A 17,368-nucleotide genomic window follows, 5' to 3' on the forward strand; every position below is an offset into this window, starting at 1 on the left:
TTGTTAGGAAAACTCTGTGAAGTGCTGCAGAAAGTGAAGACACCATTCAATAGAAAAAAAACCTAACCAAAACAAAATAAAAACCAAACCAAGAAATTAAATGATGAAAAGAAGAGTGGAAGTAGTAGCAAGAGGGGAAAAAGAAGCTTGGAATAAAGGGGTATTCTTGTGGGGTTGGAGAGGAGGAAAGGACTGTTATCAAGAATCTCCACAGTGATTTGAAGAAAGATGCTTTGCTGCTTTTATCCCAAGCAATTACTCAGGAACCATCTCCTGATAAACCGTATGTGAGACAAACAAAGCCACCCATGGCATTAGAAATGAGAAGCAAAGATCTATTTGCTTGACAAAACCTCCTAGCCCTTGCAAGGCAAGGCAGAAGCTTTTATTTAATCTTGTGGCTTGTTGAACACAGCTGATGTGTTGCTGTGCTTACAATAAACAGCTTTTGGGGTTTTCAAATGCCTCAGCTTTGTTTCAGTGTGTTTAATCACCTGCAAAAGCTATTTATTGCCTTGTATACTTCCCTCATCACGGCCATTATCCTGTAAATATGAGGCTTTATGGTGAGTCTAAGCAGGGCAGAGTACAAGGCACTATCAAAGCTGTGTGCAAGCACAGATGAAATAAATCCATGTGAGGACAACAGACCATAAAAGTAGAAAGATAAGCTATAATAATGCAGTGAAATGATTTTACAAGCACTATGCTGATTGTTTAAAATGTACCCTTGTTTGCTGAGAGCCACTCTGACAACCCCACCCACAGCTGCCAAAGGAAGATGTATGCATTCTAAGAAAATTATTATTAGGGATTGTGAGAGACAAAGCCAGAAAGGCTCATAAAGGGCATTTGTGTGTATTTTATTCCAAGAGGCTTCAGCTAAGGTGCTTTGAAATAGCTGCAAACATAAACAAGCAAGAACACTGAAGAAGTATTTAAATGAGAAAATGTGTTATTACAGAGGGCACTTCCCTTGGCAACAAAGAAGCACTACCTGCACTTACAAGGATTCTTTTCTAAACAGATACCAAGACCAGAAGATAAAAAAAAAAAAGAAAGGGGCTAAACCCATATGGAAGAATATCTCTTGTTAGAGACCTTGCCACATGGCCACAGAGATGATCCCTTCACTGAAAGGACACAACTGTCCACCACCCCCAACTCTCATGGGGAATCCTGAGCTGATTCTCACCCACTGTGATTCATCTGGAGCTGGGGGCACAACCCAGAAACAAAATTTCCAGAAGAAAACTATTCCAGAAACAAAAACGAACGTAAAAATGGATACAGAATAAAAACCATCCCCAAGACATATATCCACCAGTTCCTCAACTAGAACAAAGACTGTTTGCTATCCACTCCCCAATACTTTCCTTTTCAAAAGCTGCTCCCCTGACTACAGTGAGATTCTGTATTAAATAAGCAAAACGTGGTTAACAAAGAATTGATCCAGTGAGATGTGCTGCATCCTCAGCTTCAAAAGGCTGTGAAGAAACTCAAACCCATACAAAAGAGTCTCCAAAAATTCTGAATTAAAAATTAATTGCTAACACCAACAGGCCAGAAAAAAAATTCTCACTGGTGTCTGTACAGTCAGTGCAGAAATGCAGGAATTCAAGCAGAGAGAAAGGAAAAGGACTAAACCTTGCTGTTTCAAGTAAAAATATTACCACAGATTCTTTGTAGAAAAATGATAAAACATTCTGTAGGTAGGCAGGGCTCCTAGAGAAAGGATAATTTGGGCAGTTGTGGCATAAAAGACCTAATCATTTCAATATGTTACTGACTTTCAGGAAAGCAGCATAAATATCAGTGTCTGGTTCTGGTTCTTCACCTGCATGGAATGACAAGGAATTTAAAATCAAATACTGCCAGGTGAACCAGTAGGAGTCAAAGACATAATGCTTGTAATACTTGCTTATGTTGCACAGAGTTGCAAAAAGAATTAAATCATCTTGATTGTTAAAGTTATATCAAGTCTATTTCACTGTGCTTGTAAATTGATCAGCTGAATTAGTAAGATAAAAAATAATGTCCTTTGAAGCAAGAAATATTGCAGATGCTAAACAAGTGATTTAAATATGAAGTCAGTAAGGGTTGCCATAAATTCCAATCTATTATGAAAAATATATTTCTGGTGAATGCTCTACCCATTCATCTTGTCAAATTCACTGAAAATTTTTCTCACACCTTTAATTTATGATGCATTTGCTGTGAGGTGTCAGTCTGAACTGCTTTGTATTCAAGAAACAAGGGGTGAAAATTAATTTCATTAAACTGCAGGGATCTAAAAGCTAGTTTTTCTCACCAAGAAAAGCAGGCATTTCCTCAGGCTATTCATAGATGCCTATGTTAAGCAGATGAATATGAGTTAATGTTTCTGGAGAGAAATTAGGATTAAAGCAGCCAGGTTCTGTTCAATAGACAGACTCAAGGCAGAGCTGGCTGACAGAGCTTTCTGTCATTCCTGCATAAAGCAATCCATGGCTTCATCCAGCTCAGCTTCTCATGGATTTTGTGCTGAAAAGGAAAAAGAGGATATCCCTTGCACAGTCTGTATTCAGACAATTCTCAGTGATGTGGAAGTTCTTGTGATAGTGCTCAATTCATGCATACACAATATTGAATTTTTGGTTAATGAAAAGCCATAATCAGCCACACATCTTTTGCCCACTCAAAGACTCATCTGTGTCCTGAAGCCACCAAAAAGCCCAATGACAACTCAGTTTTATTCAGCTAATTGTGACTGCAATGTACCCACAAGATTCAACCTATGCATTACAACTAAGTGACTATTTTCAGTCACAACTGGCCTCCTTTAGATGGAAAAGTTTCTCCTGCACTTTTAAATCCATGAGCATGAAGTGCTGAAAAGCAACCAGTGAGTGCTCAGCCACTTCAGACTTTATGGGTAGCTACAACTGCCTCACCTGTCCTTGGAGGAGCACTGGTAGTGTCATATTTGTTCCTAAATCTTGCTAGAGAATGAATTAAATTTACAACTTTACCAAGCATGAAATTATGTTTTCAATAATAGTTCAATAAAAGTCACATAAGCTGGGAACAATTACATATCTCACTGAAGAATCCAGTGTCACCAAAGACGTCCATTTGAGTAATTAAATAATGTGTGACTGTCCATTTACAGTGCACCAGGACAGAAAGCTGATAGCCCAGTCAGCTTCAAAGAGCCAACAGAGGATGCAGGTCATGAAGTTTATTGATTGGGCTCAAAATACCATAAAAAGCTGAAGAAATGTAATTTCCATTTTGTAAAAAATTGCAAAATGCATCTCTTTAATGCTTTGTGGACTCTTGCTACCATGACAGACCCTGAGATGAGAACTATATCCTTCTCATTCAGGAATTGCTGTTCCAATTCCCTTCTTGTTTGCAGCCAGTTTCTGTCTGCTCTAACTGGGAGCTGGTTCTCCTGCTCTCTACAGCAGCAGCATTCTTTTTCATAGCATTTGATGTGCAGAACTCCCCTCTCTGTCTTCTCATGCTATTAAAAAATGATTGCAGTCAGCCTAACAGTAATATTTATAAAGTTTGTTGTAATAATTTGACATTCTCAATATTTCATCCAGCACAGCTGGTTTATTCTCCCATTACATCCACCAGATGCTATAATATTTTTCCTGATTTCTGTGCGGAGTGTTCAGTCAAAGGCTGATGCATGTTCCCACACCAGCACAGCTCTCTCTCTCCAGCAATCACCTCCACAGGAGTACCAAACCTTCTGAACATAACAGATGGTATGTCCCAGAGGCAGGAAGAAAAGTTCAAGTTTTTCACTCCTCCAAGTAGTTTCTTGTTTTAGGAATTTCTTCAGTTCACTGCACATCCCTTTGCTCATGATTAGTTATGCAGGGCACAGTGGGGCATTAAAAAAAGGACCAACATCACTGGACAAGGGATTTTAGATATTGAAACATTATGTGATTTTATAGCTAAAGGGCTTTCAGGAAAGACAAGTCTAAGTGGAGGAAAGGATAAGAACAAAATCCATTATTCAAAATAATACATAATCCTTTAAATGACATAATTGTAGAGCTCAGAACTAGCTGAGAAAAGATACTGTAAAATACATCATTATTAACAGCATTATCAGACATATGGGAATGAAAGAGGTTTTAACCCAAAGAATGATGGAGATGCAAGTGAAACACTTCCTGACTTGTTTCTGGGTTCTGGCCTAGTACCTTTGTTGAGAATTAGGATTTTTTCATTTATTTCTTTCTCTCATTAAATTTTTGTCCTATCTGTTGCTAACACTCAATAACAACTGGTACTTAAGAGAGACAAAAGATACAGCCGAGGGGAAGGGGAGGAGTGCAGCTGCCTGCACTATCATAGCAGAAGGGTCTTCTCTTGGGAAGGGCAGTGATGCTGCAGGTTTTTGGCTGGGAGGTGAGGGGCTGGGCTCAGCTGCTCTCACTCTCAGCACTGGAGAATGGTCAAGCTGTTGCTTACTGCAGGAAGAATTCACTGCCACCACCAAAGCCTAGAATCGTACTGCTTCTTTCTTACTGTGGATGAGCCTTTGCTCATGAGAGCAGCTGCTGCACCGGGACCTTGCTGATGCCTGATTTGACTGGAAAAGACCCTCCTCATCTCTCTTGGGTGCCTCAGGGGAGAAACCTGGGACCCCAACCCCCTCCCTCTTTCTGGAGGGCATGTCTTCCTGGCTGTGTATGGTAACTGCAGTGGAGAGGACAGATGCAGTGGAGAGGCCCAGCTGCCACTACCCAGCCCTGCTGTTTTCTTCCAATGCCTTGGGCTTTTGTGCTACACTCCAACCCAACATCCACCCGACACCTGTGGCTTCTTCTGGGGCTGTGGAGTTTTCTGTTGCATTTCACTTCCCACCCTTGGGGGGGATGCCTATTTTTGCTGTCCCAAGGTTCCTGCTGCAGCCCATTTTTCACCGACCACGTGAAGGAGACACGACTGACCTCGCGCCACAGCGCCCCTGCAGGCGCGGGGGAATCACTGCACCTGCCCTGGCCGGCCGGGAGCCACCAGCGCCCCTGCTGGCTGAGACCAGAACTACACCAACAGGGAAAGCGCTGCAGCTGAGAGAAGGCTGTCACTGGGCTTCTGCTTCTGTTTGGTGTTGCTGCTGCTGCTGTTGTTTATGTGCTTTGTTATCCATATCCATATCCATATCCATATCCATATCCATATCCATATCCATATCCATATCCACATCCACATCCATATCCATATCCATATCCATATCCATATCCATATCCATATCCACATCCATATCCATATCCATATCCATATCCATATCCATATCCATATCCATATCCACATCCATATCCATATCCATATCCATATCCATATCCACATCCACATCCACATCCATATCCATATCCACATCCACATCCACATCCATATCCATATCCATATCCATATCCATATCCATATCCATATCCACATCCATATCCACATCCATATCCATATCCATATCCATATCCATATCCACATCCACATCCACATCCATATCCATATCCACATCCATATCCACATCCATTAATAAAGAGCTGTTACTCCTTTTCCCATATCATTGCCTGAAAGCCCCATGATTTTGGAGTTACAATAATTCAGAGGGAAGAGGGTCACATTTTCTATTCCAAAGGAGCTCTCCTCCTTCCTTGGTAGACACCTGTCTTTCAAACCAAGACAACCTTGTAGAGGTTTTCATTAGCACAGTCTTCAATGAGCAAATATATTTTAGAGTTTGTGAGGAAGATATTAATAAATGTGTTTCTTATTTTAAATTTTGGCCCATTTTGTAGGGGATGAGGTGAAACCATCAGCAGTCCAGGCAGCCATACAGTCACTGAGAATGAAGGATTAGTCTTTTCATGAGGATATTATGCCTTCACTTGCAGAGGTGAGCATTCATCATGAAAATGGTTTCAGACTTCTCCCTGCTAAATAATTTCTCCTCTTTCCTTGCCCTGTTCTGGAAAGTAGGAAAAGGAGGTGATGAGGCAGCTAGACACATATAAACATCTTGGCGATATTTGCAGTGCTAATTTAAGGGGAACTGAGCAAACCTTCAACTTCAAACAGCATTTAAAGAACATGACATTTGGAAAAATACCAGTCCATACAAATACTCTGCTGTTTGGGCAGAGGTTTCTCTCAAGTCATGAAGAGGAATGCAGAGATGGCTACTGTGGCTGGCTGAGCTCCACAGCAGCTGTGCTGTGCCAGCTCAGACACCCTGTTTTCATAACTTAACTGATTCCTCTGCTGTTTCTCTGAGCTGGCTTTGGTACTTCTGAGCAGATTCCTTTGTGCCTCTTGGCCTGTGAGCCTTGACCGTAGAGCTGAGAAGGATTTTGGCTGTGCCCTTGCTCAGGGTAAGTCCCACAGTCCTTACAGTGTCCTTGCACTGCAGTTTGCAGAGGGTCTCACAAGGCTTTGTGCTGCTTTATCTCCCTGACTGACATTTATAACAACCGTAAGGAAACAGCAGATCATTAATGTGCAAATGCTGCAGGATCTTTGAAAGCAAGAAGGAAAACTCCTTAGGGTGAGAGACTCCTTAAGATTTTTATCCAGGCAATGTTACATTTTTATTAATTTATTAGCTTCATTTTGCTTATGGTAATGAGTCCTCAGTGCTCCCTGAAAGATATTGAAAATTATGCATTTCTGCTGGAGAAAACAACAGCTAAACACTGTTGTGGTGATGTCATCAGTGGCAATCTGCAGGATATACAATTCCTTTAATATACATCTACCTGTGAAATTCCCTGTTTGTCACTTAACTCCTTAACTCCTGTCTTCACAGACACTGCTTTTAGTAAGTGCCTATGATTAAATACACTGCAAATAATTCACTATAATAGTAACAAACTGTTTTGGGAAGATTTTCCCTATTCCTACACTAACTCCATTATCTCCTGTCCAGGTTCATCCAGCTTTGACAAAGAAGAAATCTCAGTATTTTGTGAAAATTGGCTAGAAGAAAAGAGCAAACCAACTTTGTGCTGAGGACCAGGCAGGTAGAACTCCATATTACAGAGTAGTATAGAGCTCCTGTCAGCAGCAGTCAACTGGGCAGTCAGCAGGAGCATTGCCTGGAACTTGGAAATAGGCACAGCATCTTCTGCCTTTGTCTTTTAATGAAGGGATCTGTGGAGCAATGGAGGGAGACAGAGGCTAAAATGAAAGAAGCTAAAATGATGTAGATGGCACAAAACTTTGCATGATAAGAGGAATATTCTGTCCAAAACTAGCATATATCCCTTGCTTTCAAACAATATTCTTCTGTAAATATACATCTCTAAAAGAAATGTGGTGTAAGCATTTTAAAAAATCTAGATGAAACATCCATCTGGTCATGGGTAGCCTGTGGTTTACTTTTCCTGAGAAGGTTTCTAATAGACAAGACATAGTGCCAAAGTTTTAAGCCTGGAGTTGAGATTTAGAGGCAAAGATTTCCTGTTGTGGCTGATGAATCCAAGGATCTCCAATATCACTCTCTTCTGTCCATGCCAAATCTGTCTTGGCAGGGAGGTTCTGAGGGCAGAGTTTCTGTCTCCAGCATTCAATATGTCCCTGGGCAACATCAAACCAGGAGGGCTCTTTAACAGTGTTTCTGTGCTTCTAATTGAGCAATACCCAGTAAACAGCCCCATATCTGTCCATGGAATTTACATCACAATCTATCTTCACACTACAACAACCACAGCAGCCCTGTGGTTTTTTAGTACCATACTGAAGGAAGAGATCACAAATGTGTATCTGTACCATTTAAGTCACTCAAAAGTTGCTATTAATGCCCATTACATAAATAACATGCTGTACCAAAGCAAACACATGAATTCAGTTATTTGGAAGGGCTGTGACAATACTGTAAGTACATTTGTATGATTAAAAATAATTCACATTTTAATCCTTTTTTCCCCCCCTCTTCAAAGGCTTCTTTGCTCAGTACATTTGAACACTGTTTTGGGTAGAGGTCTTCAAGAGTCCTACCTGATACAGGTCTAGATGAAATACACAGATAAAGCTAAATACTTAGTGAAGGCAAAGGATCTTCGAAGGAGCTTCTAATTGTCACCTCAGCACAGCTGTGCTGTGGCATTGCCATAGCCCTGGGAGATGCTGTGATTTAAAGTGAAATCTGTGACGGGTTTCTCTGCACTCTTTGCAGAGTGGCAGAAAAAGGGGGACTGCAGAAATGTGAGTGCACAGGTTTAATACCATCAGTAGCAAATTGCAATGCTGATATGCTGCCTCCAGCTGCTGGCTGGGACACAGAAGAAAGGATAAAGGAAAGACTAAAGCCATTCCTTTGTCTTTTTAGGAATTCCTTTTTAAACATCTTCAGAGAGAAAAGAGACAATTTGTTCTTATTTACAAGAGAAAATGTTTATTTTCATAATCTTTTTCACATTTTCCAGTTAACATAAACTGCCCAGTGATTTTGGCAGTCAAGTTAAACTTTCTTTTCTTATTTTCCCAGCTTATAAGCTAAAATTTCCATTGTGAGACTGGTAGTTTGGGTCTCTTTATTGTTCAGGGATACAAACAATGACTTGATAAAAAAGCTGGAGGTAAAAGTACTCAGTTCTAATTGATTCAGTTGGAAATTACACAACACAGACAAAGAGTTACTGATTCAAACACTTAGCTAAGTGACACAGGGCTACCACACCCCAACAGCACCACTATGAGCTCTGAGTCTCTGTCACTTTCTCTACAGGAACAACACATCCCAAATAAAAAAGGGTACATGCAAAAGGATTATTTCATCTTTCCAGTTTTCTTTTAAGGCCTATAAACCCCTGTAATACAGTGTCCCTTAAAGTAAGAACAGTTTCTTACCCCAAATTTATGTACATTTTCCTCCTCTGCTGCAGAATCATCTACTGGTGGTTTCCCTAAGCCTGCTGGATGACATGGAGGTTAAATGTTCCCACTCCACCACCCTCTAGATTCCAGTAAGAAAAGGAGCTGCTGATCCACAGATTTTATTTTTGATTATTAAATATAGTTCATTGATTACAGTTTTTCCCCTTAAAGCTCCTTTCTAGCATCTAATCCTAAATTATGTAGTTTAATTCTTCTGTCTATAAGCAAACTGTGCCTCCTTCAGTTTTCAACCATCACAGATTAACACTTCAGGGATGAGAAACAATGAACTTGCACTTCTCTCCAGCATCAAACGCTACTCAGAACTGGGAATGGCAGCAGTGTCATCTATCTCACAGCAGAACTGACATGTGCCTGTCACACAGCACTCACTCCAGCTGCAAGGCAGATATCCCTGCTGAATATCTGCTCATTTCTTGATTTAACCATTTTGGATGAAAGTGAGGAAAAAAGAAGAAGAAAAAAGACTTTTCCCTCACTTCCTTAATGGCTACATCAGCTTTGTCAGGAGCTGAGGCCCTGACAGCTCCCACCTCACAGCTGCCACCAGCAATATCTGTGCCTGCTGTTTGCAGAGCTCTTTGGAAAGCTGGATCAGCACCTTGCTGCCACAAACAGCCTCAGCCAAAGTGTGGCACCTGTCCAAATGGGCAGCAGATACCTTACACACATTATTAAGTCCCCACTCATGTCTTAATCCACACTTAGAGAATTCCAGAGCCATTTCAGACACAGGGGATGGCAGCCACTACAGCAATGTAGCTACTTAAAGTGCTGAATGTCACCATCCTAAAAGATGGACTGACCATAACAGGTTAATAACATTTGCCTTCTGAGAAGAAAAAGAAAACTCTGATATACAGAAATTGCAGCCTTTTGCCATTAAACTGCAAACACAAACTTGTAAATGCAGAGGTCAGGATTTACCAGGAGAAGAGGGATGTGGATTCTTATTAATTCTGTTTGGCATGGAAAGGTTTTTGCCTCATGAACTGGTAGCAGCTGAACAACAACCTTGAACATGCCTCACCTTCCCCAGATATCCTGACTTTGATAATATGATTAAAATTCTGTGTACAAAATGACATGGAACATCCCCAGCCATTACAATGGGTTCTCAGTCAATGATATTTCACTGATAATGTGTAAAAAATATGCACTTCAAATAACATATTATTATATATTACTACATTTCAATATGTCATACATTTATTAATGTTTGTAATGGCAAAAAAGAGCAAATAATCATTGTTTTGAGTCCAGGAAATGCATTTTAACAGTGCTAAAATACAAAATTATATTTAATTTAAAGCATATGGTGTGAGGAGACTTGCACACTTTTACTGTAACAAGTAGGATCAGTGTGAGAGAAAAAAATCTTCAGCCTTTTTCATACCAGTGACTATAACCCCAAGTAGAGAATCATGTACACAGACAAGATATATGTTACTTCTACTTCTGCAAGGCTTGAAATAAATATCTAGGTTTATAAATAGACCTAAGTGCAGGATGAAATAAATCCAAAGAAGATACTAGCAATGCAGTGCACAGGGTCTACTAGAAAATAGGAAAGGGGCATTAAGAACAATGTGGGCAAATTTGAAAATTCCTTTGAATATATCAAACTCTAGCTAGAGGCCAGCTGCTGCTCCAATTTTTTTTCCCTGTCTTATCATTAGGGACTGAAAACTGGAAAGCAGCTTATGGAAATAAAGATGAGGAAGGAGAAAGGATGGAGAAAGCAGGACCTTTGGATGGGATCTGTTAGCCCAGCTTCAATAACATCTTTAACCTTCTAATGGATCTGCTGCCCAATGTCCAGAAAAGCAGATCCTGTTGATGTTTCTGATTCCATCCACTGAGTGCATTTCCAGGGACAGCACACCCACCTTTGCAAGGACACCATGGGCTGCTTTGAATCACTGTACAACTGCAGGTGAGAGACTGTAACACACAATTTGAAAAATCCTCCTGCCAAACTGAGATCATATCCCAAGCTCAACACCAAGGTACAGTGCTGTTTGTGGAGTAAATCACTCTCCAGGTCTAGGACCTCCCAGGAAACTTCCCATGGCAGACAAGTGAGCTTGTTTTATGGCAACACACAAGATTAAATGTCAAGCAGAGTAATTATACTGGAGCAAAAAAAAAAAACAACAACCCTCTATGCTATGAAGAAGCTGCAGAAGTATATTCCTGTGCCTGTTCAGGACTCATTTCATGGGTGATCTGTGTCAGGGACAACCAGAAACTGAGAACACACCAAGATCCACCTGAGACCTCACATATTCCAAACTGATGCAATCTCATGGACAACTGAAGCAATAAGGAAAGAGAGAGAGATCTCAGTATAGAGTAAGATGTAGACCCTGAACTTGTTTTTCCCTATGCACGATCTACTAACAGCAAAGTCTGCAGGTACATCTGAAAAAAACCTCAGCATTTTTTCCTGTTCTAAATTCCATGATAAGGGTGAATAAACAAGTTCCTTTAACCTGCTGGTTCCACTGCAAGTTCACTCACTAACATGTCCCAGAACATGCAGAACTGTAGAAACATTAGAAATGGTAAACAATTATTTAAGCAGCAATACTACATTTCATTTTTTATTCATTAAAGTTTTTGATGTTTGCATCAGGCTTTTGACTTTCCAAAGCTATTCTACATCAAAAATCATTAAGACCTCTAAAAATTTATCACAAGTCAGTTTACAGAGGACATTGATGTCTTATTGCTATCCATTCCTCCTGGACCATTTCTAACAATTCATTTTTTATATTCCTGCAGTGCTGAAATATGGTTCATACCAGTATCTATCCTTTAGTAATCACCAAAGCAAAACTTGGCAGTTGTCATATATTGCACTCTTGAGAAAAATGCTAGTAATACTCTGAATTGATTGAACAGCATGGAATCAGAACTAACTGGCAGAGAAACCATTAAACTGATTTCAATCCATAAATCTCTTTTCTCCTACCCTGTTTTAGTTTAGAAGCTGCTGAATGTAGCCATTATCTTGTGATGCATTGAATGAACCAATTATTTATATGGATATTAATTTAAATAATACGTGATTGCATTCATGAATGCCCCATATGAGCAGGCAGATGTGTGGATCTTGGTGAGTAACTTCCATTTATGCACAGTGAGCTATAGAATAACAGTCCTTGGCCAGCAGACATCAATTCCTTTTATTTCCCCAGAGGTCAACATCAGGTATAATGTCCTTGCTTGCCTTAAAAATAAAGTGGTTTTAAACAGAACTTTACCTGCTTTAGGCAACAATTTCAATCCTTGAGTGTGACCTAAATTGACTCATAGGACATAAGGTCACTGATGTGACAAGGTTTAATTACTTGGCAGGGATACACTTGATGTCTAAAGCAAATGCTGCTGCTTGACATGTTTTTAGGAGAAAAAAGAAAAAACAAGTATGTCCAAGAACTGTACTTGAGTCTTAAAGAATTCTAGAAATGGGGCCTTTGAAATGAAGTCCAAGGAGAACCAGGAGAACAAAGACAAACGGGCTACAGAAAGGCAAGGGACAGAATTTGGGGAACCAAAGGCAGAGCTCTTGCAGAGGTGAACTGAGGAAGGTATCCCAGAAAGGACCAGGTCAGTAGGAAGTGGGGTGGTTTGTTCATCCACCACAATCATCCACGACAGGCTGGATGATGCTGGATGCTTTGGAGATTGAAACCCAAGATGCTTCCTGCCTAAATTTAAGATATTCTGTCGTGCTGATTGCTTTGGTGCTTAAGGGAAAAAGAGCACAGAAAGTAAAAGGGTTCTGTTCTTTGTGACATGGAGGAAGGAGTGTGATTTACAAATTAATAAGGGTTGGCATTGTTTATCAGAAAGGGCTGTTTATCTGAAATGGGCTGCTTTCTAAATTCATTAAAATGGATAACCAAGAGACAAAGCTGGGCCTGAGAGAGAACTGGATGGGACCTGTGGAGTTTCCTTAAAAGTAGCATTTCTTCTTCTGCATGTAAACTCATTAAGCATCTTGTGCTGAGATTCTGGATCTTGAAATCCAATTATCTGTATCAATGACACTCAAGACTTCAGGACCTGCAAAGTCACTTTGTCAGGAAATGGAGAATCCCAAATACAGAATAAGAGCACAACTCAGAATAACATCTGATGGTGCTTGAATTGTGTGAACTGATACTGCCCTGAAATCCTTGGGCAGCACAAAAAGCAATATATCACTGCTCACTGCAACCTTATTGCAAAAAAATGGATCAAAGAGGTATAAATATTTGGCAAATAGTACTGCCATCCCTTTTACTCCTGAATGGAATGGGAAGAATTTCCTTCTCAGCCTCGGACCAGAATTAACCATTAAGTCACCTGCTGTGTGACAGGCCACAGATGGGGCTTTTTTTCCCCTTGTAGGCTGCAGGGTAGGAAAACAGTGATGTTGTCCTTCATACCCTCCTGTCAGACCATTTCTTATCTTAAGGAGAAAGAAAAATATTGCTTCATTTCCAAGCAGTCTAAAAATTTGTAGGAAAGTCTCAGTCTGGTTTACTAAAAGGCTTTCACTACTAACACTGAAATAAACTGTCCAAAGGAACTAGAAAGAGATGTGCTTAAATGGAAACCTTAGACAAAAATTCTGTCATGGAATGGAACTTTTCATCTGCCAAGGAGAGAAGGGAGAACTAAACAGGTAACTGGTTTTTAGAAATTAAACAATGCCTCCCACTAAAAATGAAGCCCAGGGGAAATGAGTGGCAAGGTGTGGAAGGGGTAAGAGGAAATATTAAGCCAGCGATCACAGATTGGTCTTGGATTGTCTTTCTGTGGATAAGCCACTTCTGTTCCTCATAAGGTAACTTCCAAAGTGAAGCACACAAAGTAGATATGTTGCTTTCAAAATTAAATAAATATTTTTCAAATTCAGATGAAACTGAACTTCTAAATTAATCGCAAAAAAACCTGTTAAGAACTTGAAGTTACTGTTCCAGGAACAACTGAACTGAGTATTTCCTTCCATCTTTCTCTCTCTTAGAGCTTGAGTCTCCTCCCAGCCCCTTTTCCAAAGGAGGTTTATAATTGTCACTGTGTGCAAGTAGCTGTCTCTGTTGTTCACTGTGCATGTAAGCTAGCTTATTATAACTTTGATTTGAAACCACATCAAATCCCTTTTTTATTTATTCATCGTTTTCCTTAGGATCAGTTCCATAAAACCCTTTCATGTACAGCATAATCACAGTTAAGTCTTGTCCAAGAAATTCCCTGGCTGCCACAGCAACTGGTTCAGAGTGCTGAGAGTGGAAGTGCTTCAGCCCATATGAAACACACCTCTATTTTTAACATACAAAAAAACTACCAAGGAAATGAACACAAATACACTACCTGCCAAATCAAATCCTCAGTGAAGCCTTAACTATGAACAAAGTTTTATTAAGGCATCAAAACTGCAATCTCTTTTCTCAAAAGATTATTTTGATTTAACCATTTTTGAAACCTCTCGAAGACAAATCACAACAAGAGCAAATCCTGTTCTTGTAAAGTGATAGGAGGTTATCAGAGGCAGCAAAAACTTCATCACTGATACAGCATCTCCTGGTTTGTCAGTGCCTCCAAATTTTATCAATAATCAGACATTTGCTTCAGTCTGAGCTGGTAAAAAAACCAAGCTGAATCCTTAGAATTGCTGAAGACACTGAATATTCTGAACCTTCTGCATATGACTCACCGACAACTTTCACATTCTTGAATTTCGTGTTTTGTCATTCTGTAATTTATACATAATGTGAAATGTGTAAGCCTTTATGTACATAGCAGAGTCATTAAAACTCTTGGTGGGTTTTTTTTTTTGTTTTGTTTATTTTGTTTTGGTTTTTTTGGGGTTTTTTTTTGTATCAAAACTAAAAACCCTCACACATTTCCATTTAAAAAGCAAAACATCAATATTAGCCTGAAATTCAGGCCAGAGTTGGAAGCATTACTGTCCTCCAGCAATAACAACACCACCATTTCAGCATTTCTGCAGTGAAACCCACATCAGCCCACATTCCAATGTATGTACACATGAGCCACCAGAACTTCCATGGGAAGTACGGAGCAAATTCCTACAATGTCACGCTGTTTCCAGTGGACATCTCATTTGTCATGACAAGGGAAGATAAATCATTTTGAAATAACCTTTTGTTGGAGTCTCTGCTTGCTCTGATATTGTAATTCACGCTGCCTTTTCACTTGCATTGATCTGTAACACAGGTTGGGTAAGAGACAACTGCCTGCATGGAACAAGCAATAAATACTTTAAAATACCCTTTTAGGCACCCCAACATAAGAAAAGCAACACAAAATCATTATAAATGAACGAATATTACCAAGACTGCGAAAAGGTTCAAGATACTTTATGTATAAAGTAATTTCAGAATTGAAATATCAATCCTTCAGATGGATAAACAGAATTGATTATATCAGTCATTTGAGGAGTATCTTTAAAACACTCTACATTGTAATTCTGCCTTGGAGCTGACAGATAAAAGTAAATGCTTTAGAAAAATAAAATATAACAAATGTTTTTTTTAAATCTACTAACTCCATTTATTTTATACACCAGAACAGGAGAGACCACCTACCTTTCTTCCCCCTGTGTTTAGGCGAAGAGGAGTTAGGAAGGGATCAAAAATCATATGGCTGGTTTCAATATTGACAGGTGACTGTCTTTTCCCAACAGAGCAAAGATTCCAAGCTGAGTTCACCAAACCCCAAAAGGAGGGCACTGTGAAATATAAGAAAGTGCAAGTTTAAGGGAAGTCTGGAAAGATTGGGGCAGTACATGCCAGGCAGATGGCCAGGTAATTAAACTTGTCAGATTGTCTGCACACACACTTTGAAACTGAAAACAGACAAATTCATCTTGCATTTGAATTTTAAAACTTCACACAACAAGATCAAAACATATGGTTTCATATAATATTGCATCAGGAAAGGTGGATTACTTCTTTTCCTCTTAGATATAATCCCAGGTTCAATAATAGCTCCTTTGCTATTACAGAGTATTTACTGAGCAACAGGAATGTAACTCAGTAGTCCTTATGCTAACTTTGCATATATTCCATGTGTCCTAGGACTGAAACTCTTCCGTTCTACTCAACTCTAAAAAAAATACTTAAAATATTTAGAAAAAAATCATTAAAACACACAGAAATGTTGTAAGAGAAACACATACTGGAGAACATGACTGCTGACCTGAAATTCTATCTATTTCTGTTCTGTTCGCCCAAATCTTTCTTTAGATAAAATTTTGGTTTAGAAAAATCAACTTGTTGGAGAAGTCACACTCTGGTGGTGAGGAAGGATAAGTTCCTTCCCTGGGCATGAAATGGCTTGGAACAAGGTGAAAACCCTGACTGTGGACAAACTGAGTTACTTCCTGCATTTCCTATCTGGACAAAAAATGTGATGTAACTACATATTGCTGCATATCAGGGAACTGAAGCTGAGGGTCCCATTGCATCTCATCTGCAATTTACAGACAAGATCAACCCAGATTCTCTTTGGCTACTGAAAACATGAGTGGAGTGGAATTACAAGATACACAAAGGACACATTTAGATTTGTGTCTGCAACTTCAACCTTGTCAGAATTTTTCTGTAGTTTTGTGTAGCAGCTGGAAGTTTCTCAATCTTGTTGTGAGGTTTTTGGTTTTTTTTTTCTTTTTACATGTTGCTAAAAGTTTTCATCAGACTGGGGAAGGCTGGGTTTGCCTGGTGGGTGGAGATGAAAACAACCCACCTGGGCTATGAAAAGCTTTTTTGTTGCTGTGGTCAGTTGGATGCAGGATTTTGTAGTGGGAATGTTTGCTCCTGATTGCAGTTTTTGGCTACTCTAGTGGGAGCTACATAGAGTTTTGGCTGGATTTGAACTTCACATTTACACTGGGCTTAACACATTGAGAGAATATTCCTTGGAGGGGAAAAGGGTGGAAAACACCTTCTGAATAATACAGCTCTAGGACAAGGGTGATCTTGGTATTTTTCTTCTGTGTTTTATACAACTCATTCTTTTTGCCTTCATATTTTGAGTGTATGTAGAGGTGTGAAACTTTGGTTGGGTTAATCTATATTTCATGTCACTTTTCTACAAAATTAGATAAACTTTCTGGGGAATTCTTAGGTTGCTGCTTGCACAGCAAAAACTCCCTGTAAGTGTCTATGCAGGAGTGGTGGAAAGTGTTTTGCAGCTGTTGGCTGCTCCAATAGTTCAGGTGTTATCATCTACAGATGTTAACTCCTATTACAAAATACCTGAAAACTCAATTTTCAGTTGAAGCTGTTTCATTCTTGCTGTGTCTGTGCAGCCACAGATGCTACAGGTGCAGGTGAACTCTAACAGCCATAACTGAGGTGGTGCAGCTAGCAAAGCTTAAAGCTGCCTTGCATACAAATTTTATGTGACTGTGTGCTACTCATACCTTAAATTTGCTGGTGGC

At 39.6% G+C, this 17,368-nt stretch overlaps 1 protein-coding gene across 8 annotated transcripts in view; it reads right to left on the minus strand.

Annotated features, from left to right (window-relative positions):
* CA10 (carbonic anhydrase 10 (inactive)) overlaps nucleotides 1–17,368 on the minus strand; it is a 174,452-nt gene that overhangs the window by 88,189 nt on the left and 68,895 nt on the right. For 6 of the 8 annotated variants that reach the window (XM_086857769.1, XM_086857770.1, XM_086857772.1 and 3 more), the window contains exon 4: nucleotides 15,513–15,655. The exons of the other annotated variants lie outside the window; for them this stretch is intronic. In XM_086857769.1, the coding sequence (XP_086713895.1) occupies nucleotides 15,513–15,655 (143 nt within the window). The remainder of the gene's footprint in view (nucleotides 1–15,512; nucleotides 15,656–17,368) is intronic. 8 annotated transcript variants of the gene reach the window in all.

This window comes from Cyanistes caeruleus, chromosome 19 (genome assembly GCF_971803275.1).
Source record: "Cyanistes caeruleus chromosome 19, bCyaCae1.hap1.1, whole genome shotgun sequence".
NCBI classification, from domain to species: domain Eukaryota; kingdom Metazoa; phylum Chordata; class Aves; order Passeriformes; family Paridae; genus Cyanistes; species Cyanistes caeruleus.